The sequence below is a fragment of the Archocentrus centrarchus genome, chromosome 4, assembly GCF_007364275.1.
Source record: "Archocentrus centrarchus isolate MPI-CPG fArcCen1 chromosome 4, fArcCen1, whole genome shotgun sequence".
NCBI lineage: Eukaryota > Metazoa > Chordata > Actinopteri > Cichliformes > Cichlidae > Archocentrus > Archocentrus centrarchus.
Genome location: NC_044349.1, coordinates 23,180,182 through 23,207,067, shown reverse-complemented (window position 1 = coordinate 23,207,067; position 26,886 = coordinate 23,180,182). Strand labels below are relative to the sequence as shown.

The 26,886-nt window shown below is 39.7% G+C and overlaps 1 protein-coding gene across 2 annotated transcripts in view; it reads right to left on the bottom strand.

Moving 5' to 3' along the window:
• slc44a5b (solute carrier family 44 member 5b) overlaps positions 1-26,648 on the bottom strand; it is a 43,860-nt gene extending 17,212 nt beyond the window's left edge. The window contains exons 1-7 of one of the 2 annotated variants that reach the window (XM_030726686.1): positions 26,418-26,648; positions 9,117-9,165; positions 4,715-4,788; positions 2,547-2,631; positions 2,177-2,261; positions 1,930-2,043; positions 36-96 (exon numbers count right to left, since the gene is read on the bottom strand). In XM_030726686.1, the coding sequence (XP_030582546.1) occupies positions 36-96; positions 1,930-2,043; positions 2,177-2,261; positions 2,547-2,631; positions 4,715-4,788; positions 9,117-9,165; positions 26,418-26,454 (505 nt within the window). In that variant the 5' untranslated portion in view covers positions 26,455-26,648. The remainder of the gene's footprint in view (positions 1-35; positions 97-1,929; positions 2,044-2,176; positions 2,262-2,546; positions 2,632-4,714; positions 4,789-9,116; positions 9,166-26,417) is intronic. The other variant, XM_030726684.1, reaches the window with a different exon arrangement.
• Positions 26,649-26,886: the final 238 nt, after the last annotated feature.

Below are 26,886 nucleotides of genomic sequence, written 5' to 3'. Positions count from 1 at the left end.
CGGTAATGTGTTCAGAGTTACAGAGATTCACTTACAAGGTCTGCTTGGCACAATCATAGACGGGCAATCTTCATCTCGTATGACTTCTCTGACTGACTGAAAGGGTAACAGAAGAGACAATGAGCTGAAAACAAGGGATTCTTCCTTGAGCATTCACTCCTCACAGCCTTTATTATACAGACAGACATTAAATTTGGTGATCTTGTTTGGCTTAAATCTGTCATATATGCTTGAGTATTTCATGTTAAATGGCTTATGTCATTTAAAATCTCAAACAAATGTAACTAAAGTAATCTAAGTAAATACCTCAACTATTTTCAGTAATAATCTCTCACACAGATTTTACTTCAGTAACAATTTTTTGTGATTGTGGATTTAATATCATTGATATCACTAATCTGATAAGGATCAAAGAGACAGATGTGACAGAGTTTGTCACAATTATGAGGGAAGCGGAACCTATGATTCAGTTCAGACAGTATGACTGAGCTGTTAGGTGCTCCCACACAACACCTCACTTTGATTTGTATGTACCATAACACCAACGTCATTGTCACTGAACTGCTGCCAGTCGACAGAACGGGGCTGTGATGAGCATGAGCGGCTGCTAGCTCACTTCCGGCTGCCTCTCAGAGCTCGTTCAAAATGAGCTCTTCATTATAATGACTAGAACTGATGAAATGATTTCAAAGAATGTTCAAGAATTAAAGAAAAAAAGGTGCAAAGAGGTTTAAGAAACTGGAACTTGGGAGCAAATACAGTGCAAAAGTCTTAAGCCACATCTACTCTCCTTATATTTTGTTTCCAATGAGCCAGACTTTCTTGTAATTTTATTTAAGTTGTCTTGAGCAATAGTTCGCCAGGATTTCTAAAGGTCTTTCAAAGATTTTCTTTGGACATTAGCTGCTTTTTCTCTCATTTTCAGTTCAGTCCTTGTACCTGACCATTTTCAGAGAAAAGATTTTTTTTCTTTCTTCTGCTACTTAACACTGACCAATGAATCATTCGAGCATAACAGGCACCTAACTCAAGGGACGACCAGTGTTGTGTCTACACATAACAGACAACTTAGCAATGAACCAATTTTAAACTGTGTAACACAATATGTTCTCGTTTTTTTAGCTGAATCTATAAAAAATGCCAAAGATAACAAAGTTTGACAGGCATAAAATAATATTTTTGCACCACTGAGGTGAAAAGAGCTATTAACTTGACATATCTCGGCATGGCGTCTGTAAAGAATGTGAGAAAACTGGACAACACATGGTAAAACATGGTCGAGGCTCTGTCATGGTTTGCGGCTGCATTTCAGCAAGTGGTTTTTAGAGATCTCATTAAAACTGATGTAATTATGAATGCAGAAATGCACCATCTGATTTAGAACCACCATGCAATACCATCTGCAAAGTGTCTGACTGGCAGCAGCTTCATTTTCAGCATGACAATGATCCCAAACACACTGCAAATGCAGTAAAAGCATACTTGGATAGAAAAACGTACAATGGAACACTATCAAGTCATGGATTGTCCTCCCCAGAGCCAGACCTTTACAGGATTGAAGCAATGTGAATATAAAGCAAAGCCGAGAATGGAGTAAAAGGCAGTCAACATCCAAAGAAGAGCTTTGAATGTCTTTCAAGAACCCTGGAAAATTATTCCTAAAGACTACTTATAGGAATGACAAGAAAGCTTGCCTAAGAGAGTTCAGGCTGTGCTGAAGAATAAAGGTTTCCATTTATCTTGTTTCAATAAGTCCCTGCACCTATTTCCCACTTTTCTAGCTACGTATAAAGAAATGAGGGGGTGACTCAAGACTTTTGCACTGTATTGTACATGACCTCGTCTCAAATCATCAGTAATCTAGCACTACCTTGAACTTCCATCTACTTTGCAAAAAGAGAAAACGGACTGTTACCCTCTGTCTCTCACCTTACTGCCAATCTCGAAGCCTGGCTTGCAGAATTGCTTGTAATATTCCCAGTTTTTGGTATTCATTGCATCCAGGAGAGTGGCAAATCTGTCAGGGCACTTTGAGACGCAGAGCTGGAGAAGGCAACACATCCTCTTAATGAGAGCGCCCATCAATCTTGCATAATCATGCGTGGTAGAAAAGCTGGAGAGAAACATCAAGCACTGTACACTGCGCTACGAGAAGGGGTTTCATTCAATCTCTTACCTGGGTTGTAGGGCACTGGAGGTTAATTAAAACTGTAGGATTGGCACATTTCAGCATGTTGAAGTAGAATAATATGGCTTTGTTTCTGTGAAGACAAAAGATGAAGACAAAAAAAGGGGAGTCAGATTAGACAGATCCAAAAGTCCATTACTGTGCAATGTTTTATCAGCAAGCATTTAAGGTGCGCACACTCACACACTGCGCTGTGCAGTAAAACTTGCCAGGATTAATCAAAAATCATCTCAGTGTACTGAATGGTAGACAATGCCTATTGTGCATGTAAAGATAACAATAGAATGCTGACCGACAAATTGGACAACATAATTATTCCACTGTGTAACAATTTAAGAAGCAGATATTTTCCACTCACGCATTGGGGGTGTTCTGCTGGCCACAGAACTGACCGCGGCTGTCTGTTGGATAGACGACCTTCCTGGGGTCTCCATGAATCCAAGCTGAAAAGATACCACCACAGCTTTTCATTCGAACTGCTTGAATTTCAACACCTGCAGCCTCACCAGAATCATCCTCACATATACGCATGTCTCATTCAACTTGCTCTACCTGCTGAAGAACACGAGGCCACTGGTCAGCTCATTACCCCCTTTTCAGACTCTCTGCGGTCCTAAATGACACACGCTGTCAATTTTAGTAGCTGATCTACTTTTAACGTAACTGAGAAAATGATCTGCTACCAAATCACTAGACATGCATTATTATTCAAATACAACTGGAACAAAAAGAGACCTCTATATTTCAAGAAGATCTCTGAGTGCCTAAGGCCAAGGCCATGTGTGTTTCTCCAAGGATTAAAAAAGTAACCAAAACAATTAAGAAGCCAGTGGAGTTTTTTTAAGCAACGGCATGAATATTAATTGAGAAGAAACGCGCCAAAAAACAAAGAAATCAATTGACTTTAATTTGTTCTGTTCTTGTTGCCTAGATAGGACTAGTGGCAGTCCTAAAAAAAAAATCAATTTTCTAAGCAATGCTTGTGTTTCATTAATTTATCCAACCCAGACAACACAGTGTTAAGGCCTTTCACCTTGCCAGTCAATGAAGGACTGTGGTGAACGTGAGGGAGCATAATTAAGTCCCGACAAGGAGGATGAAACTGGAAATTATGAAGACAGAACACCACATTCTTTAGGTGACTGCAGACATTTTTTTTTTTTTTTTTGTGTGTGTGTACAGTGTCATACTCCCTGCTCTTTTTTAAATTATTCGGAAAAAGTAACTCCTTTCCAAGGCCACACTGAGACATGACTCCACTGATGATAAGCTGGCAAGAGAAAGCTCACTTCAGAAGTTTTGGGACTTTACTTTCTCCAACTTTGTGATGTATGTCATGCATATGTTACAAAGACACACAATGGAATACTATCAGTCATAGACTTGCATCCAGAAGAGATGAAGCATTAGATGCGCTGGTCAGTGAGACAGGAAGAAAGCATAAAAATGTGAAGGAAAAAGGAAAAATCAAGAGAGCTGATGGTAAGATTTACTGTTTTGCCTCAGTTAGATGAAAACTAAGTGGCTTTTCTGTCACACTTGAATGAGTTAAATATCTGTAAGAAGTCTGAATAAACTGAGAGCAGAATGAAATTACATTATGCCTATTCAAAAACCTAAGCAAACAAAGTTTTATTATGAAATCACCTTGAGCCAAGACACGAACCCAAGCACAGCACAGAACTGTCTCGGTTCTTCATGGCATAGATTCAACAAAGCACTGGATACATTCCTCAGAGATTTCGCTCCACACTGACATGACAGCATCACGCTATTGCTGCAGATGTGTCAGCTGCATGATGTGAATCTCCCATTCCACCACATCCCAAAGGTGCTCTATTGGACTGAGATCTCTGGAGGCCACTGGAGTACAGTGAACGCATTGTCATGTTCAAGAAACCAGCTTGAGATGATTCTGCTGGAAGCAGCCATAAGAAGATATATATATCCTGGTTGAAGCAGTCAGGCCATCAACAAGGGATTTTCAGCGAACTTCCACTCACTGGATAGTTTCTCTTTTTTGGACCGTTCTCTGTAAACCCTAGAGATGGTCGTACTCAAACCAGCACGTGTTGCACCAACAACCATGCCACATTCAAAGTCACTTAAACCACCTTTCCTCCCCATTCTGATGCTCAGTTTGAGCTTCAGCAGGTTGACAGTTGCTGCTGTGCAATTGTCTGACAAGATATTTTCATTAATGAGCAACTAAACAGAGGTACCTAATGAAGCGGCCAGTGAGTGTTATAGAATAGCTTTGGTCAAGCAGTAAAGTTGTTTGATATACTACAAGTGCAGCTGGAGTTTTGACCTCTTCAGACAAAACCTCACAGGCAGAGCACACAATTTGCATTCACCTTTTCATTTATACCATGAGCCATATGGTGTGCTACACTACCTGCAAGGACGGAGTATCAGAGAAATGAATTCTTCCACACCAAAACATAACTTATCATTACGCGCACATGTTTGTGTGTCATTATGAAAGTTTGTGTGATGTAATCACTAGCAACCTGTCAAACTCACCCACGGTACCCAGAGCGATGTATCCAAGGATGACAATGACAAAGATAACACAGCAAACCACATCAGTGCAGCTCCTGGAAACAAACAAACAAAAAAAAAAAAAATAGCACATGTGAACAGAAAGAGATGTGTGACTTAGGAATCCAAGATTACAAGTGAAAAACAGTCTAAATCAGTAATATATGCAAATATATTTAGCAATGTATCCCCAGGGGGAACAGAAAATTCGTTTCACCTCAAGGAGAAAAAAAAGGTGTATCATGTGTTTAACCATCTTACATTACTGCTGTATTGTACAGGAGTTTTAGCACTACATCTTAATGCAGTACTTTACTTCCAGAAATGGGAAACTGCAGTAGCAACTATGAATCCCCCCCCCCCCAGGGTTAGCTGTCCCGCAGGCACAGAGACCGTTATTTTAATTTTTCTCTCTCTCACTCCACAGCAGCTTAAAACTGCATCTCAGAGTTGTTTCTCTCTGAGTCTTTATTCACTGTATCAACGTCTCTCAAATAAGCTTTTTCTCCCTCCTTTTCTAAAAATGATGCCCATCCTGGCTGTTTTCAAAACCACTCAGTACCAGCCATGAATCAAGCCAAGTCTGCTGTGCCCAATAGTACCAAACATATATAACATTCCCCTTACACCATATGGTAATGAAATTGACTTTAGACCCTCATCTCCTCCAGATTTCAAAGCCAAGGTCAAAGGATGCCCATCCTCTGTGTGGTTCTTTGAACAGTAAACTGTCCTTGTTTTGTATGCAGCATGGTTACATGGCTGTTTACAGGCTACTACTGCTCTTCAGCCTTCAAACAGTACTTCACAATTACCAAGCAGACAGTAAGCACTGAACCAGTGATGTACAGACATAATATACACTGTGGAGGAATCCACTGAAACACGAATAGTAACTTAAATAGACATTAATGCATTTACAATGACTGAAGTAAACTGAATGCATTTTTTTAAGCAAACAAGCAAAACTATTTCAACAGTATGCTTAGTTTAGATGCTTAGATTTAGGTCCAGCTGTTTAATTTAAACTTGTATTGCAAATTATTTAGGACTGTTTTCAAGTACTGCTGCAATTAGGAGATAATGTTTATAGCCCTGCATTAAAAACTATGGTAAAGCTTGCAATCTATGTAAACAGATGTGGTAGCTTGCTGAAAACAGAGGGGAGGAGATATTTTCTGTCCCAGCAAGGCAGCTAATACTTATTGTTTCTCATTTTAAAATCATCTCCATTATCTGAACTACACTAAGACTGCAGATAATTGAAAACTCAAAATGTGATTTTGCCATTCATATCCTGGACAGTGAATCTGAAGCTTATAATTTAACCATGGACCTTCTACATTTGTAGGCAAGCATTTCATTTGTCAAATAACTGATAATTGATGACAAAATAATAAAAGTAGAGGTGAAATAGTTAGCTAATTAAAAGGCTAGTCAATCAACAGAAATAAATGGCAAATAAGATCAATATTTTTTGATTGTGGAGTGTTGGACACATAAAACGAGTCATTTGGGAATATTTTACAGGTACTTTTATAAATTTCTGACATTTTATTGATGAGAAAGGACAATTAATTGAGCAAGTAACTAGAGATTTAACAGATAATTGAAATAATCATTAGTTCATTCTTAACTAAAAAAAAAAATTAGTTGGCTCTTTTGAAACATATCAAGGTGTAAATTATTTTCTGGAAGCACTGCAATTATTTTTATGGAGCTAAGAGAGGAACAAAGGCAGCTGATGTGGGCACAGCTCTCCCAAGTGAAGACAGCCACAGTTTTTCACTGACAGCGGATATGGGGTTTATAAAGACAACCTGCTACACTACCAGCAAAGCTGCTGCTGAGATTGTGCATATTATTAACAAAGCGAGACAGGAGAGTATCATTTCATTTAATTCAAAAAGAGCTGTCAGGGTTGCTATGGCAATTATTGCATTCCTTGCCTCCGAATCCCTCTCTATCCTCCAGCTGGTAAATAAGTTAGCTATCACTCAGCCACACATCCTATTTGATGAGTTGGGAAGATATGAGGGCTGGGAGTCTTAAGCTGAAATTGCTTCATCTTCACTTTAATATGACTGTTACCGTAGGTCTGTGGGACTTTTCAGCTCCCTCATATAGTAACAACTGCATTAAAAAAAAAGAAAGGACAAAGTGCAAACACAGCACCTTGGTGCTAAAAGAAAGTGACCTTTGAAGCATGCTAAGGTCAGTGTTAAAGGGAAGCCAACAAAGGGAGTAGAGTGAAAACAATTCTGCTTCATTCTCTTATCTCAGGAAAACATAATTAAACTAAATTTATTTGGTTTCCAACCTGGCCTCGATCCCAAGCTTTAGATCTCTTCAGATGTCTCTTACACATAAGCACACATGAACCAAGACATTTCTCTGCTTGTGTACTCTGTTGGCATGCAGCGCTGCTTAAAAAGAAAGCAAAAAAAAAAAAATCTGTATTTGAAGCTTTATCGGTGCTACAGGAAACTTTTGTGTCAGTGTTCTGCAGGAGCCAAGGTGACACAGATGGCAGAAGTGCCACAGAATAGCGTGGGTGTCATTGTGGTGTGAATTTGCCAGACTGTCCCTGCTTTGTAACAGACATTTACAGGAAGGAGGGCCAGATTTTCACACAAAAGCGATATTTCACATGGTCAGAGAGCCATTAGGGACAATTGTTCAAGTGAGCAGTATTCCTGACAAACACAAGGCTCTGTAAGGTAAGTTGTCACACATAGTGAGAGAAGAGAGAGAACCCGACATATAGTTTAAAGGCACATTTATAGAATGGCACACTATTAGAAAGGGCTACATCAGGGTTATGCAGATGTATATAATTCTGACAGTGAATACATCTTTTGCACTTCAGCAAATCCACTTCTGTCTAGCTTGTAGAGGGCTGCACAATAAACTGATATGGTTACTTCATTTAGGCTTTGAGCTTGCATGAAAACAAGACGACCACAGAGTTGGTTCTCTTCCAGTTCTCATTAAGAAAAGCCTTTGGGCCACAGAAACATCAAAGTATACTTGGTGCCTTCACCCACCAGTAGCGAAGAAATGGGCTGGAGAGGGTGGGATAAAGAGGCACAGGAGGACTGAAAAATGCCTCCACAGCAGCATGCCAATCTGACACTGAACATAAAAGAGGTAAGAGCCTACATTATCTCAGAAAATGACTAAATCATCAAGAAAAGCCTACAGCGACGCTCTCAAATGGTTTTGCTTCATTGTAAAGTTCCACCTGTCATTGCGCTAAAGATATAAGGTTTTCTTACAATGTAAAATTCATTTTATAAATCGAATTTATCAGATTGTGGAAGGATAAAAATGGTACCAACCTAAAATTTGTATCAGGGTTACTAAGTCTCACAATCTTATATTCAGCCAAAATGTATTTTTGATCTTGTTTTGAGAGTGATATACTAAGCAAGCGCTGAATGTGTAAGATTATTAAACTTGTTTTGTCTAAAGACTAGATATTTTCAAGAAATCTTACCAAGTGTAATTATCTTACTGCACTGGCAGATTATTTCACTTGATTATAGTCTGAATCTTTGCAGTGCACAATGCTAAGGAGGAAAAACATCAGCAATGATCTTAAAGCTACTTCCAAACAAAAAAAGTCCATCATTCGATAGTGTGAACGATTACCTTACCAATACCACTTCATTTCCATAATTCTCAATACCAAATTGGATATTTTTTTAAATCATAAAAACTTCTATCACCCATTGCTTTTTATTTTGACAGACTGGATATTTAAGATGGTAGCTAATACTGTTATGATCAGCATCAAGCTCATTATGTATTATCACTATGATAGCCTAAAAAAGTCAGTAAGAGTCTTTTGTTATAATATCAACACTTAGTAATATGCACATTTTGTTACAGTAGACTGTAAACACAGTACTGGTTATCATGTCATCCCCAGTGTGTACATCTGTTTTGTGTGTATCTGGCTGGCTGCTAATGTGTGTCATTGGGTTAACTCCAGCCACCAGCTTGACTTATGGCCATTGATCTGTGTAGTGGAGTGGAGAGATGTGCTAGCACTCTAGCCTCACTCTTTATTAATATAGCATGACAAATAATCAATCTGTCAGCACTCGGACAGCAGTGTGCACCAAAAAAAAAAATGATACAGTGAGGAAAATCAATGCACATGTAAAGAGTCAAATGCTTGGACAGTCAGTTCATCAAAATAAAAAATGCATATTACCCTAAAACGTTGTACTGATGTCTTCTGCTTACAAGTCTTATGCAATGCAGATGAATGAAAATCAGTTACTTGCTATAAGCTGTCATAGGTAGGTGACATTAAAATGTCTCGAATGTGTCTGTAAGTGTATTTTACACATAATAGGTTGAGGATGTAGAGTACCTGTTCTGAACAGGCCCTCTGAAGTTTGGGTCAAACTTGCGAGGTTCACCTGTAAGACAAAAAAAAAAGCAAACAAAGCAGTTAATCACTGCGTGGGTATACACTGCACAGAGAAGCAGTAACAGAAAATCAGACTACATAGTATTTGAATCAGATGATGTTTTTTTACGATGCCTCTTTTTGCCAAAAGAGTGTAACATAGAGCAAAAAAAAAAAAAAAAAAAAAAAAGAAAAATCTAAAAATCTGAGAGAAACATTTCATTACACCATAGTCAACGAAAATGTCACAAGTTCACCTGCTGTGCCATTCAAATGGTCAGCGCCAACTAACTAGGTCATTTCACAGTGCAAGTTTCCTAGCAAATCTGGGAGAGCGAGCACACCGTAGTAAGGCAGCTCAGTAAAGGCCAAAACAATATGAACAGGGAACTATAATAAATCATCTTAACAACTCTTAATCCAAACAGCTTATTTGGGTCACAGTGAGGCTTCCCTATTTGACCCAACTTCAAACTGAAGCACAGATGCAGCACTATTTGTCACCCAAGGGCCTAACTCTGACTTGTATGTGTAACAGATGCAACTGCATTTATCATCAGTTGCTTCTTTGGTCTATATGTAGCCTCTACCCTGGCTGAAACAAATTATGATGTGTTGCTGAGAGCCTATTAATCATCGCACATGGAGTGCAATATCTGCAAACAGCTGGGGCAGACTTGGGGGCAGCATGACTGGGTCTATTTTCCATTTGCCTATTTCCCAGGCTGAACCTGTCCACACATATAAGTCAGTTTTGCTTCTAAAATTGTGATGAATGAGTATACTGTACATAGCAAACACAAATTATTCAGCCTGTTCTGAATGTGCAGAACACCTGCATTTACATGTTTGTATTTTTCATTAAGTCCACTTAAAAGACCAATAAACAATGTATTCCAACAAAGAGCATTATCTGTGTCTGACCTGGCTTGGTTAACAACATTAACTGTACACTATATTGCATTTTGTGGCGCAAAGCACAAAGTGCAGCATAATCACTTTCATCTCATGTGGCTTTAAGCCATGTGTCACCTGAAAAATTGGAACAATCACAGATGTAGAATGCAGGACACACAGAGGCAGAGTAAAATCTAAATAGTCTTTAATCATCTGTAGAGAAGCAGTCAGACAAGGTAAACAATACAGGCACGAGGCAGGCAAAAAGGCAAGGTCCCAAAGTAGGCAAAATGTCCAGGGTGCTGGTATAGCTCACTGGGCTGAGCATGCAACCCAGGCTAATGCCCCTGGCCAATAAAGGCTAAGCTGAATGTTGAAGCTATGGCTTAAACTGAGCCTATTCATTTGGGTTAACTTCTGCAGTCATGCAGGAGTGACTGGAGAAGTTCAAAGCTCAAAGGCCATTACATTACATCAGTTGATTTCATTTTTTTTTTCATTCAGTGCACTGTGTACACTGTTTTAGAAGTACATATTCCTCTATAGTGTGTCTACTACTGTCCATTAAGTGCTCTGTTTATTCTTAACAAACCTGTATCATGTCCTTCTTTCGGTAAAGTAAAGCCCAGAAGCTGCTCCTCACAAACTGCCAGATTATATTACAGATCCCTAAGTGAGTGTTTTAACACACTTGAAAAGGGGCTTTGGCATAGTACAATTCCTATGTGGTGTAACAAGAGGGATTTCTAAAACCAATATTGCTGCATAATGACAACACACTGAAAGACCGTAAGATGAGTCAGAATCCTTTAAATATTTCTAACAACATTACTTCCTCCACTAAAGTGCTGCAGTCTGAAGGATAGAAATGCCAAAACCGTCTCCCAAGAGTAAAGAAATGGGATTGTTGCAAGCGAACAAAAAAAAAAGCTGCACACAAATAATGAATAATTTATTATTTATGCATGCGGATGAATCATATATACAAAAATAATAAGCTAAAAGTTTTTCAGAGGGTGGCTTTGAGATTACATTTAAGCAAAAACATTCCCACTTTTGCTCTCCACAAAGACTGTGTACCTGCATGCAACCAAAGCCTGCTCAAATGTGATGGGTCATTATTCAGACTACAACTAGAAACCAGAAAAGTTCCACTACCAAACTTGTCACTTGCCAAAATATTCTGCAAATTCACATGCAGATATCTGCTTGTTGAGATTAGTGCACCCTGAGCACATCAGGCCTGAACCATTGCATTAAGAAAGAAAAGTAGAACTGGCTGCTGCTGAAACAGACTGTATAGTTGTAATGACAGCAGACTTGGGATAACACAGCAGCCAGTGATTGCAAAAGCCATTGCTGTGCTTTATGATACGATTAAGGGTGATGCATTCATATTTAATGCTTGTAACACCACATGCAACTGAAAATCAAACAGTAGTACAGCTAGACATATCCATAGCTGCTGATGTGACCCATTATGTAGTGCTGAAGTCTGAAAAATAACCATACCCAGCCACAGCTTCATCTGTAAGAGCCGGACAGAGCAGCTGCAGCTGTGCTGACAATCATCAGCTGGATAGTGTCTGAGACTGGCCTTTTAAAACAAGTAAAAAGCATCCGGAAAGCATCACATCATCTCTCCTTTCCATACTGTCTGAAACGTCCAGTTGTATGAAACAACAGGCACAACAACTGTTCACGGATCAGAGGGAATACAACACTGTAACATAACACCAGTGCTGGGAGTTACTGTGAGGTAATGCAAAGTTATAGTCTGCAAAACGAGTTCTTGCAGACTTTTCAGGGGTTCCATAGGTTCTGTTCATTCAAATAAGTGCATATTTTAGAGGGGAAAGAGGAAGATCAAAGGTTTTGGAGGGCATACCTTAGACTGTGTGTAGGTGTAATGATGACCATTTCAGCTTTTTTGTGATAGAAGCAGTGAATGCTGTAGGCTGTCACCCTTTATGCCACGTTATTTGACACGAGAAGGTAAATGTGCCCTTTCCTTTTGTCCTTGCTGTTAAAAACGTTATTTTTCAGCCATCTGCTTGGCTATCAGTGAAAGTCACTCACTTGAGCTGTGTTTTAGGTCTAAAAATGGGAGATGCTCCGAGTTAATCGCGTGAATTCCTCAGCCAAGGACACAATGTCACAAAACCAGGCGTTCACTGCAGCATTTGCAGCACCGGTATCAAATATAAGAGGATTGTGATCTGTTTTATTTTCTATGTAGTCTACAAGGTTGACAACAGAGCTCAAACAGAAATGAAAAAAATTATATAACAGACATACAACAGATAACCTCAAATAAGCAATGCTAACAATAGGCTAATACTATGAGCTCCTCCACAAATATTTTTGCTGCCAATTACTTTGTGTCAAATAAAGAAAGAAGCAATCGTAATCCTCTCCATCTACACCAACAGTCAGATGAACTCCATTTGACTACAATGTGTAACGCTAGTCTTTGTTTTCCTCTGTAGCCTTGGCACATAAACCAGTTCTCCACCTGCTGCAGGTTCTGTTTGGTGTAGCCCTCCAGCTTGCAGCAGATCTACAGAGAAGAACTAGGTGGTGAACAACATGCCAAGGCAGTGGATCTGCAGTCTGTTTGACTCTGAAAAATACTTTAGAGTGCTAAAAAAAAATGGCGGTCTTGCCTGTCTGCCTGTAAAGAAACACCAGACAGGAACGACCAGGTTAGCTGGTTAGTGTCCACTAAACTTTCAAATGTAATCCAGGGTTTTTGGGTTTTTTTTTTTTGCTACAGCATCACTTCATTTCATAAACATAATATCAGAACTAATTACAAGGACACCTATTAGACTGGAGCCAATGCAAGAATATACGCAGATTTTAAAAAATTGTTTCACTGAATTTCCTAATATGTGTGACTATCTCAAACACAAGTCCGTCTCCACAGTGCTGGAATTATTGCAGTGTAAACAGGTTAGTCCATATGGTGAGTGGAAGCTGAATCACACTGAGATCAAGGAGAGTCAGTGGTGAGAGGACAGATTGTGGTGCAGTAAATGTCAGGAGGCACAGTTTTTTTCCGGGGTTTTTCACAGCAGGGGGAATCAAGTGTTTTGGCACTGGTCAAAATACAAAACTGCCAAAACAATGTCGCAGTAGGAATTTAAAAACATAACTCTACAATAGCAGAAATATTCCTCAATTCAGTTCACAGATATCTAAAATGAATATCTCACACCTAGCTACCAAAATAAAAATAAAATATCTAAACCTAGAACATTTTAATCCTTTTCATTCTATCACAGTAACACTGAGGAAAAGACATATGTGCCTGAGCTAAATTTAGCTTTAGCTGCTATTTTGACTCACTACATGAGCTTGACTACTTCCACTAGGCTGTTGCACCTTTTTCTGACCCTCAAAACAGATTTCAGTGAAGGGTTAAGAGAAAGCGGTGAAAATCATCAGTCATGCCACCAGCAGACTCTGCATTAGATAACTGCTGTGTAGCCTGCACTGCAGTCTGCCAGTGTAGGAGATGAGGACGGTGAAGTGGATGTGTTTGCTGGCTGTAGTCACACTGAATGGGGGTCTGTAGTCAAAAACATTTGGAAAAAGCCTGGCAGGCATGCTTCACTGGGACAGTTAGAGTCGCTGTTAGCTGCACTAACTGCTGGTCTCCTCTATTGACAGTTTTAGATAATGCCACCACGTCCTTCTGTGACAGAAAGATTTATACACAGTCCAACAATCATGGTGGTAATCAAAAGCTCTGAGAAAATAAGGCTTCATGAGCTGAAGAATTACACATCAAGATCAGACAAAGGCTTTGGCAGAGGCTTCTCTCCCCATTTCCACTTGTATTTGTGGCTGGTCTGCCATAGCAATAGGATTTATGGATTATTTTGTAGGGGTGAGGACATACATAAAAAATATTATAAGGCTTTCCATTCCTAACATAAAATTAGCAGTTTGTCTGCATACAGGCAACTTTTGTTTTAGCTTACTCTTGAAAGATGTACTGGTAGTTGATCAAGTTTAGAAAAACACTTTTCTTTCACTTCACCTATATTCATCGTCTCTGTGCCCCTGCCACCACCTCTTTGCTGTCGCTGTATATGTGTCAAGAGAGGAGAGGCAGTAGCTGTATTACAGTACCAGTCAAAAGTTTGGACATGCTCACCCATTCATAGGAGACCATGCTCGACTCTGCATGGTCTGAACTTTGTAAAGTTGCAGATGCAACTATCATTATTTAGGCTACAAGGAAATACTGACCGCAAGAAAACAGCAACTTCTTAGGAAACTGATGGTTCACTTCAGCCAGTTTCTATCACAGGTGATTAGTAATCATTGGCTAGTGGATGGTTAATCAACTTGCCTGATATACTTTTATACTTTTTTACTGGCCTCAAGCCACCAGGCCATTAGTTATATCAAAACATGAACCAGCTAGCTTCAGCTGGCACCCCATTACACTGTTGTGATGGCCCTGGATATCATGTTTTGCAGTTGCGGGGCCTCCAATTCCATGATCTTGGACTGCAGCCACAGAAGGTGATCTTAATTCTGCTCTACTCTAACCAGAAACTGCAGCAGGTGGAAAACTATATTTCTACCCGCTACACCCAGCTCACCAAAGTGGTAGAGCAGAACAGGCTACCACTTCAAAACAGTCCACTGAGCATGTAACCACAGGGATTAGTACAGCTAATGTGGCCGATGACATGTTTATTTTTAAGTGTATGCACACAAGCCAGATCTATGCTAAAATTATAATGTTGAGGGACAACTGTGCATATTTTCATGATTAATATAAACCAATAGACAGGGACTGGGCGTGTTAACTTGTCAGCTCTTTCTCTCTTCATTTGCCTCTCCCTTTCTCTCTGTGCTCACATACACTGTCTTTCAATATAGTTTCATTTCCAATAAAGCTGTTCTCATGTATACATTTATCTGTTTCTGCTGGAACAGAACAAGCATAAAATAATGACTTGGATGCGGTCAATTAACCACATTAATCCACTGACAAGATATTTTTTCAAGCTGCTGCACCTCACTGCTGAAATCCTAGATTTACATGCAAAATAACGACTCGAACAAAAAGTTAGAAGCAACAGACTTTAAATCCTGTTCTTTGTTGCTCTCATTGGCTCTCTAATGTTCGCATATATATATCTTCTTGAACGGGCGTGGGCAGCAGCAGCCCAGCTGGATTTAAAGCTACAGATACTGAAATAGCCCACTGGTACAGCAAAAAGAAAAAAAATAAGGATATGGAGAGATGGAAGAAAGAATGATCTGTACTTGAAAGACACATTTTGGAGATATGCGAGACTTGCATTAACCTGTTAAAAGGGGTATGATATGGGACCTTCAAGACCCATATTCCTGTCAGATTCTGAAATGCAGGATGTGCTAACACTGACTACAGAAAATCTACTTCAAAGTGACAGTGCTGGAAGCAAACTAGATCTAACAACTGCCCTGGAGTGATAAAACCTCTGGGGAAAGTCAGAGAAATAGTTGAACTCAGTGTATTTCAAAATTTAGGAGACTAACTTGCGTGCTTATCTCTTTTGAGTCACTTTTCAGAAGTCTGCTCAGAGTTTATGTGTGCATTTACCGAGTTACATTGTCTATCAATTAATATGGGTGGAAATATTAACTGCGGAGTACAGCACAACACACCCTCCAGACTACAACTTGTTCACTTCCTTTAACCCATTTCCACCCTTCCCCTTCCCAGGGTTACTCAGCTCGTAGCCATAAACACATCCAATATAGACACATCAGCACAGGCAGACACAGGCACCAGTGTCCCCTGGCTCCACTGTCCAACACAGGCCTCTTTCATACCGTGGTCAGGCAAACAGCTCGAACACTGCAGGTGCTCTACATGGGTTGGGTGAAAGGAGCCATTTGGAAAGGACTATTTTTTTGTTGTTTTCACTCTGTGTATTCATCCACATTTCCAAGAACAGGAGAGAGTGAAGTGCTAAGAGACTTCACTTCTGTCAAAGCTGTGTTGGATTAGAGTATTAGATCCAACTATAGTTAAAAAAAAAGAAAACGAAAAAAGACTGAGAACACTATTTTTTTTTAAATTCAGCATAATGATGTTGCTCAGCAGGAGAGGCACAGTCTATAAGTCTGAATTCTGTGTATAGTATATTCATTCATATTTGATGAAAGCACTGGCTTCTGCCAATCCATAGAGGAAAGCAACATCAGTAATACGGCTTTGGGGCTTTGTGCTTTCCTGTAGTTTGTATTTTAAAAGCTAGACATATTCAGCTTCCTCCTGCATGACATACTAGTAACAGAGCTACTTGGATGGATTAGCTATAAAGGGAGATACCCGGATCATGTGTGAAGCACAGGCTTACTGTCAAGATTTCGTAGTTGAATCAGAAAATGCACACACGGGATCACACAGGATCATGAGGGCAGACATTTACTGGCAAGTCCTGAAATTTCCCAGCAAGGAAAAATAGCTAGTTTCTGAAAAAAATCAAAGCAGTTACATCAGATGGCTTGGTTTAAAAAAAAAAAAAAAAAAAGGAAAAATGAGCAAAAATATACGCACACTATCTCCATGTAGCATCATCTATCATCTCACACTTTTTCTCTGCCTTTCTTCTATTGACCTTCTGTACAGCGAATCATCTTTCTTGCCTTTCTTGTACTTTCTCTCTTTGGAGAAGAGTACAGCCTTTAAAGTGCTTGTTTTCCCATTGCAACAAGACAAAAACATACCAGTCTCTGGTTTAGGTTTACTTACTGGAGTCTCTTGGGAACCTCTCAATTATTAGCAGATGGTCAAGGACTGCACTTGGCATATCTGACTTGGTAGTCCTCTGAGTTAACTCCAAGTTAGTAAATGAAGAGTATTTACTGTGCACATTTTCCAAGGAAAGGAAAGACATAGCAGTAACTGACATCCTTTCAAGTAGTGAGAATAGTGGGACCAAGGTTGGGATTCAACTCTCGAGAGGGGTGTTAGCATATGAGTGTCAGATGCTGACAGCTTGGCTTGCTGCTTCAAGCAGAAAAACAGCAGTATTGGGGCTGATGCTTTGTGACCTTGGTTACTTCTGCTGGAGCCTCCGGCATGTCAGTGGCAGCCCCGAGTTTCTGTAAAATGAGACTCACAACTGCTACTGTAGATTAGTGACAGGCTCAACTAGCTTTGGTCAGGATTTATAAAGACTTAAAAATAAGAGGACATGCCTTGATATCCAAATACACAGTAAATCAAGGTGAGGAAAAAAATAAACACTATACACTTAAACACATATTTAGGGAGCTCATATTTAATATTCAACAAAAGAAAAAACAATTATCCACTTTTTTCCTTTACAGTACCTCTGCAATGGTATATGATTTAGAAGGTAGTGTTATAAGTCAACCAAGACAGAATGGTCAGATCTGACAATAAGCATCATAAAAGTAAACACCTTTATCTGCAGTGGAAAGTTTGCTGTAAATAATCCTACCCTTCAGGCAGGCTTGTTTGCATGGCTTAGAAAAATTAGATTTTACGATTTCTCTAATGACTAAATGACTAATTGAGATGGGGATTTTTTTTTTCCTGTTTATGCGCCTCATCTAACTTTACACATCAAAGTTTAACAAGCTTTATATGAGGCATGATGTAACTACGCCCTTACGAGTAGTAGCACAGTAGGAAGTCTGTAACACTGCTATTAAACATTTCATCATATGCACTGTTCTCTACAACTAGTTTTTTGTTTTTTTTTTTAAATCAAATGAAAAACACATTGCAGCAACAAAAGGCTGGCAAATGGCTGAAGCTTACAGGGAAGAAATGCTTCACAGAAATAAAATTCAAGTCATTAAATTTAGTCTTGAATGTCAAGCTCATGGCTTATAGAGCTGCAATAATTAGTCCTTTAATCTATTAGGTGATTAAAGCAAATTTGATATTTGTCCAATACGTCAAATATTGGCTGAATATATATATATATATATATATATATATATATATATATACACACACACACACACACACACACACACACACACACACACACACACACACACACACACACATCTAATCATGATCATGCCAATATACAAAACAAGACATACGTATAAAAATGTGTATGTAATGCTCTCTGTCTGAAGAAGGGCAATTACGCCCGAAACGTCACGTGTGGTGATCTCCATTAAAGTTACTTAGGAGCTAGACCTGGTGTGCGGACTCAAATTGTCTTTTTCAATCCAATTTTAGACTCAATGGTTGAACTGATAGGAAATGTGTTTGCACATTTTTCAACAATTTTCAACAGTCCCTTGACCAACAAAAATAGTGTAATGTCCTAATAAAAATAACTGGCATATTCATTGTTAAAGCTCTTTTTACGTATGAATTCTAGACGCTGTCACGGGATTCAAGTCTGGACATTATCTGAAGCTGCCCTTTTCTCAACCACTCCCTAGCTGCAAAGTTATTGGACTAATAACTACGCTATTCTCACAAACTAATAAAATCTGACTTTAAACTAAGAAGCTGACAGGTTAAAGACAGTTTAACGTGATCTGACTGCACTTCCAATCTCACATGCGCCTGTGTTGAGTAATGTCTGGAAAAGTTCAGAACTACAGTCCATGGGTCAATTGGACTAACGCGGCTTACACCTCTTCTTAAGCTTAGTCAGTCATAATTTGGCCATCTAAGTCTTACCTAATAATAACCACAGTTGGACCAGCCAGTTGTACATGCAAGCCTTCTTCTCCCTTCAACTAGCTGTAAACCTTATGCCTAGGCAGGAGCGAGTGTAAAGTCAAAGTCTAAGTTGTTTTGTACACCTTGTAACAATGTAGGAAACTTGCTGTATATGCTCAACATGTTTAATTGAGGAGATGGTTTAGAAGTTGTGAATCCGTGTGAGATATCGATTTGGATTTATTGGACTATTTTTGGATAGCTTTCCATTGCCAACCAAACCAGTTCAAAGCAGGTGAATCCTCTCCCAACATACCAGCTCTTTGGTGTGTTGGGTGAATCCTCTCCCAACACACCAAAGAGCTGGTATTTATAATGGGGTAATGGGCGATACTTGAAAATTTTAAAAAGTAAAGAAAAGATGGGAGAAACACCCTTCTACCATGTTATGAGTGTTGATGTTGCATTATATCTCTACGGGAGGTCACTCTGCAATTTCTCTGTTGACAACATGTATTTGGACTGCCACAAACACAACAATACATCTTTGCTGCTGATTTGAAGGTGACTGTTATTATTTTTTATTTATAGTATTTATTTTTTTACATACATGCTTCACTTGGTGTTTTTCCTGATGGACGAGGGAGTTGCTTTGGTGGTTGTGACTGTTGGTGTAACTCCTTAACCAGATGGTGCACACCTGAGGTGAAGGGAGTCATCAAGCTGATGAAAGAATCCAATTGAGCTTGGCTGGCTTGCGGGACTCTGGAGGCAATTACCAACAGTTATGAATGGGCCAAGTGGTGTTCACTCCTAGCAGCAGTTGAAGCAAAAACTGAGGTGTGGGAGGAGTTTGGTAAGGCCATTGAGGAAGACTTGCAATTGGCCTAGAGGCAATTCTGGCAAATTATCAGGCAACACAGGAAGGGGAAGTGGTTTCCTGCTCACATTATGTACAGTGGAGACAGAATGCTGCTAACCTCAGTTGAGGATATAGTCTGAGGAGCTCTTCAATCCCACTGACCTCTTGAGGTTGTGTGAAGGTGCATGGGAGTTTGCTCAATTAGACTACATGTGTTTTGTGAACTTGGAGAAGGCATTTGACAGCACCCCTCCAGCCTATGGGGGGTGCTTCAGAAGTATGGGGTGACTGACTCACTGCTACAGGCCACTCAGTCCCCTTACAATGATAGCAAGAGCTTGGTTCACATTGTCGGTACTAAGTCAGGCCTGTTCCTGGTGAGAGTCAGACTCTGCCAGGGCAGCCCTTTGTTTCTGATTGTGTTTATAACTTTTATGGACAGAATTTCTCGACAGAGTCTAGTGAAAGAGGGTTTCTGCTTTGGTGGCCTCAGGATCGCATTTCTGATCTTTGCAGATAATGTCCTTCTTCTGGCCTCATCAGGCGGGGACCACCACTATAAACGGCTAAACATGTAAAGTGGCTGCGATAAGAATCAGCACCTCCAAGTCTGATCATGATGACCATGATCCTCAGCCAGAAAAGGGTGGAGTTGGTCAGAGACAAGTTGCTGCCCCAAGTGGAAGAGTTTAAGTATCTTGGTGTCTTGTTTATGAGTGACGGGAGAGTGGAGCACGAGACTGACAGATGGATTGGTGCCACATCTGCAGTGATGCGGATGCTGTACCCGTCTGTGGTAAAGAGAGAGCTGAGTGTGAAGCTATTAATTTAACAGTCAGGCTACATTCCTACCCTCACCCATGGCCACGAGCTTTGGGTAGTGATCAAAAGAATGAGATCAGAGGTACAAATGGCAAAAATTTGCTTCCTTTGAAGGGTGGCTAGAGTCTCCCTTAGAAATAAGATGAGGAGTTCAGTCATTCAGGAGGGGCTTAAAGTAGTGCCGCTACTCCTCCATGAGCCATTTGAGGTGGTTTGGACTAGAATGCCTCCTGGACGCCTTCTAGGTAAGGCATTTTGGGCATGTCCTATAGGGACAAGGCCCCAAGGCAAACCCAGGACACAATGGAGAAATTATATCTCTGGGCTGGCCTCAGAACACCTCTATAGCCTCTTTCCCACGAACAGGTTTCCGGAGCCGGTGCCTATATTTGAACCATTAGGCAGGTTTTCGACCGCAGAAGCACTCGGTGCTCGGCCGAAAAACAGGTTCAACTCCGGCCCTGCAAACTAGCTGGTCTCGAACCAAGAATGCGTGACAAAAGCGGCAGAAGGGCATGACTCTGCCATCTCAACATCAAGTTTTCTACCATATTACATGCGTATTACATGAGAAAAGTGAAGCGATTTTCACGGCTGTGAATTAGGTTGGGCTCTAAGGCTGAACTTGCTGCTTTGTATCAGTTCATATCACAGATAAAAGCTGCGTACTTGTGGTCTTGCTCTGTGTTTTGTCTGTGTGTTGTCTGTGTTTACCTCTGTGCTGCACACAGATGCTGCAGTAGTTTGGTTTGGACCATAAAACGCATTTGCAGCACAAGAAAGGGGAGCGTGTTCTCCCATGTTTGTGCACTTCCATGTCCAGACGAGGACCCGCCCACACTCATACGTAAAGAAGCAGTACACAGAAATGCGGGCTCGTTCTTAAGCGTTTCGTTTGTTCATTGAAGCCAGCACCAGCACTGGCTCCTCAGCGGTGGGAAAGTAGCATATGAGTTGGAGGAGGTGGCCAAGGAGAGGGAAGTCTGAGCAACTGCTGCCCCCGCGACCCAAGTTAGGATAAGTAACAGAAAATTGATAGATGGATTGTTTGGATCAAGGTAGCCATACTGTTGGGCAAATAAATAATTTCAAAAGTTGTTTCTAGTTTCACTGTGCACCCAAGACTCAAAACAAGTCATGCCTGGCATGAAAGTAGCTGCCTCTCATCTCACTTTTATTTTTCAGTGTATCTTTGGGTCGTGTTTCATAAGTCACTTTTAGTGTCACTTAACCTTTTAGTCCTAAATAAATACTGACTTGTGGAGATTTCAAATCTGCTTGCTGTCCCCAGGAAAACCTCTCCACTAAGTGTTTCATTTTCACAAACTCAAATGAACATCCATCCAGCATGATGCAAAAGTGAATCTCTGAGAAATATTTACTGACACACCCTATCATTGGTGTGAATAATATAGTTCAAATTTCAGGCATTGACACAGTTATCTCTTAAGAAAATACACACAAAGTCAGTAGCAAAAGAACATGCCCTTGTTAAAAATAATGAGAAGAAATGCCATAAATACTAACAAAATACTCTGCAGAGTGAGCATTAGTCTTTATTTGAAACAGATATTTGCAGATGATAGTGACACCTAAAAAGCCTTTAATAGCACTTAGTCTTAGGGGCAAAATGGGCCATTCAGCCACAACCTTCTCCAGCTGCAATTTCACAGGAAGATACTGTGAATGTTTTGATTCTAAACCATTGCCCTGAGCTTTCTGTCAAAAGTATGCATTGACTCAGTATAAAAATGCAGCGTTTAGGGAAGCTGCCCATGCGAGAAATTTGTTAATTAACAATGTGCCCAACTCAACACTTTCTATGGTGAATGGAACTCATATCTACACTGTTACTTACAAACCTGTCACAGAATGATTATGAGTTATTCTCCTACTTTTCTGACTGACTGAACAGTTCAGCAGTACAGTGAACGCTTGCTACATAGTTAGAAATGTTATATAATATACTGGCCTCAAGAGTACACTTGAATCTGACTGCTGACCAAATATAGGACAGAATAGGCCTGAATGTGAATTTACAAGCTGCCACTTTTCACATTTGGCTCCTTTTCTTTCAGTTTCACTAATTAACAGAAGGATTCAACTTTATATCAGGGTAGGTAACAATTTAACAATACTTATTAAACTTACAGTAAGTAGAAAATCATCATGAAAGTCTCACTTGAGCATTATCATTCTTTTTGGTCTTGTAGGGCTCCTCTCTACACTGTAAAAAAAACCCCTGTAATTTAAAATAATTTATTCCATGAATTTTACGTAATTTTCCTATTATTCTGAAACATGTGAAATATGAATAAAATTAGACCATGAATTAACATGTCTAATGTAAAATGAATAAATAAATAAAGACCTTTGTATAAACATGATTTTTTTTTCATGTTTTCATAGGAAATCCATTATTTTTCCACACAAAAGGACTGTAAAATACACTCACAATAGTAACATAATTTAAATTCTAGTTTATTAATGTAAATATATATCTGAACTGATGAGTGAATAATGACACAAAAATTTCTGTAATTTCACATAGATTTGTTCTTTAAATAGCAGATATGTTGTGTAATCATGGACATTTTCACCAGAAAAAAATGTGGAAAAAACTTTATTATTTTCTTCCACTTATTCAGGGCCGGGTGTGGGGGCAGCAGCAGGCCACTCTCTCCCCAGCTACCTGCTCCAGCTCATCTGGGGGAACACACAGTTCACAGAAATATTGCTGCAGCTGGGGTGCCAGAAATTTTTTAATTTTTTTTTTTAAAAGGAAATTTTCTGTTTCATGAAATCACAGAAATATTCTGGCTGTCAATCTCCTGCTCCAATCTCCCCTTTGTCAAGTGTCAAGAGTTAAACTCCTCCACTTGGGCCAAATTTATTATTATTATTATTATTATATAACATCTCCCTGACAGAAGATGAGGGAGATGGGAGTGGGAGATTAACAGACGGTTAAACGGACGGGCTGTGGCTGCAGTGATGCGGATGGTGAAGAGAGAGCTGTGAAAGTGAAGCTGTCAATTTACCGGTCAATCTACATCTCTAAACTCATCTATAGTCACGAGCTTTGGGTAGTGACCAAAAGAACAAGATCACGTCTCCTGGGCGCATCTTGGGTGAGGTGCTCTGGGACGATGCCCCGGGCCAGACCCAAAACACGCTGGAGAGATTATATCTCTGGGCTGGCCTGGCAACGCTTCTGTGTGCCCCTGGATGAGTTGAAGGAAGTGGCTGGGAAGAGAGAGGTCTGGGCTTGTCTACTTAGGCTGCTACCCCCTTGACCCCATCCCAGGTAAGCAGAAGAAAATGAATGGAGTATATAACACCTGAAAGTATTAGCAAATTGTCTAAACAGTTTACACCCTGAGCATGCCTGATCACGCTTGATGTCCTCTGAACTTGGAAGCTAAGTAGGGTTGGGCCTGAATAGTACTGGATGAGACACCAAAAAAAATAAATAAATAAAAATATTATATATTTATATATTTTACAGAATTTAATTTTTGTGGTGCCCAGCTCCTGGAATATGTTTGTGATTTGATGAGATTTTTTTTTTTTTTTAACAGTGCATGTGCCTTAATTCACTTAATTAATTTAAACAGATGCTGTGTGTGAAACATTTTCCAATATAACTTGACAACACTATGGTGTGAAGTGCTGGATACTCTTACGGCTAAATTACATCCCTTAATGAATTGCTAACGTCCAATTCATTAATGCAATAAGAGAGACATTCAAGTATAGTACACACTAACTGTATACTGTGTATTAATAATGTATACAATATTGAAACACATGCTTTACTTAAGTTAGCCAGTTACTTACAGCATTTTACACATGTCAGGTTTATGGTGCACTGTAAAGTACCAGCTTAAAACTGTGAACAGGAAGTGATTGGGCTCTGACATTCCCAGTGGTGAGCTGCATGTCTGCAGAGAGCACTGAGAATCAACTACTGCTGACAGGTTGCAGTCTTGACTGGCAGAGTGCTGGAGTCATGAGGTCTGGGGGACAAACCGGGGAAGAACATGGGGAAAAACAGAACAGGAAAACATAGCAGCTACCCCCATCAAAGGCTGACAGGAATAGACCTGACAATGCCTGTGCTACTTTTGAATTATTTTGTGGGCATTGCAACTATTTGATGAGGGATTAATAGGTATGATGTATTTACACTTGATAACGATGGAGAAGGCTGTGCAGAAACTGATAAGCATGACATATCACCTATCAAATAAAGTTCTGCATCACTGCTGAGGTCTCACTGAATAACCAAAACATATTTTAGGTCTACCTTTGGATTCTTCCTTGCATATTTTCTGATAAAAGGACCGATGAGTTGGCATATCAGTGGAGCAGATCACTTTGTCTGGATATCAGTGACAATGTAGTTTTGCTTTTCAGCAGCCTGATAGTACCAGCTGAGAAAAGGAGTAAATCTCTGAGAGAAAAAAAATATATAAATTATTCAATAGGAAAAAAAATAGTATTAGCTGGGGAAGTTGTATAAAAATCACAAGTGGAAGTCGCTCTTTGTTTCATAAAAATTACACTACTGTCTGTGTAGCATCTGGTGTTGATAAAGGATTTATTGTTTTGATGAACAACATGATTACTCAGGCAGGCTAATGGACAGATGATCTGCACAGGGATTATATATTCCATTATATGCCTGCAGGGGCAAAAAATGCAAGTGGGAGAGAAAGAAATAGCCAATGTTACTGAAGTAGGTAAGCAGAATGCAACCTGCTGTTAACCTTTATTATAAGCCATAATATCTGAATGCAAAAATAAGTAAATAAATAAATAATAAGTGGAGCTAAAATCTTTTGTTGGCGACAATCCTACAGTGAGAACGGCACCAGGTGAACAATGCCAAGCAAAAAATAACACAGGAGATTACTGAAGAGTATAGAGGTGTTGCAGGATGAAATTAGGAAACACTAAAAACAAACAAACAAACAAAGCAAATGTTATAGCTTATTTATTCCTCCATAATTTTTAAAACCGTTTTATGTGTGACGTCAAATAAGCTAAACAGTCTTCTCAGGAGTGTACACTGGTGACCTACCTTGCTTAAGTCCCTGTAAATCACAGCAGGGAACATTAATCAAGATTAAAAGGATTAATGTGAACAGAGGACTCGTTAACTCCAAATGATGAATGCATTAGGTGACATTGGCAGTTTTAAAAAAGCTTTTAAAGGAATAATCATCAGACTGTTTCAACTAAAATAGCATTAAGTACTATAATAAAATAATCTAATATTATAATAACCCTACCTCAAATTAGCCACTTAGTTGGTCTTTTATGATAAAAACTGAACATCTTGTAGCTTTGGATTGGTGTAGGACAAAACAAAGCAATTTGATGACATCATCTGGGGAATCAGAAAAAAAAAAATTTACGGGCATTTTTTCTGCCTAAAAATTGATCAATTAATCGACAAAATTATGGACAGATTAGTCGATAATCGTGGCTAAACGCAGCTGTCCCTAAAACCTTGAAGATGTCCTGTTGTCATAATGTTATACAGCAGTTATAAAGGATAAATACATCGGCGTTAACAACAAAGGCGAAATAATAAGTGGAGCAGAAAGTGGAGGTAGGACTATTCTCCTATTGTGGGCACTTTTACACCTTGTAAACAAAGCAAGGCAAAAATATTATATCACTGCAGTTAATCAACGCTAAAGACACGGATATTTTCGAAGCACATACAGCAATGAAACTCGAAAAAGACGTCCTACTTATTTGAGCTAATATATCCGCTTAAAACGTTGTCATACCGTTACTGCGTATTTCACGCCAACCTTTAAATAGCCCAACAATAGTTAGCAGCTGATAGTGTAAGCTAGCTACCGTCCCTGAATGCCACAACAAAGGGTTAATCATCTTTCGGGCCAAAGAAGATATTGTTATACACTGCTGTCATAACGTTGCACGGTACAAAGGAAAAATCTCCTACAACAAAGACAACCCGACTCACCATAGTAAGAGGTGGGGATGTCCGTTTTTCTAGCCATGGCACTTAGCAGGACAGACGCGGCACCGTCGTCTTGGTTTTGGAGACTGCATATGAGAGTCGAGGTGAACCCCAGCTGTTTTAATGCCTCCCAGTAGTCCCGTCGTGAAATAAACACAGAGGTCTTAGGCTCTTGGTCGGAGGATGCTTCGGCCACGCAGCTGAGCGTCAGTCGTGTTTACAGCGCGACGTCATTAATTATTCCAAAACGGTCTTAAAGGGGACGCTGCGCACTCCGGGCTCCTGCTGATCCCTGTCCCGGTTCCCTTTGTTAAATCCAAAGCTCACACACGGAGGATGTTGTGCACTTTGGGCATCTGACATCAACTGATTTCAGCAACTCGCGAACGAAAACAGAGGAGTTAGTATACTCACTGCCTGCGCCTGTAAAAAAAGAGCAGCTATTATTGTTGTGTTGATTAATAATTCAGTC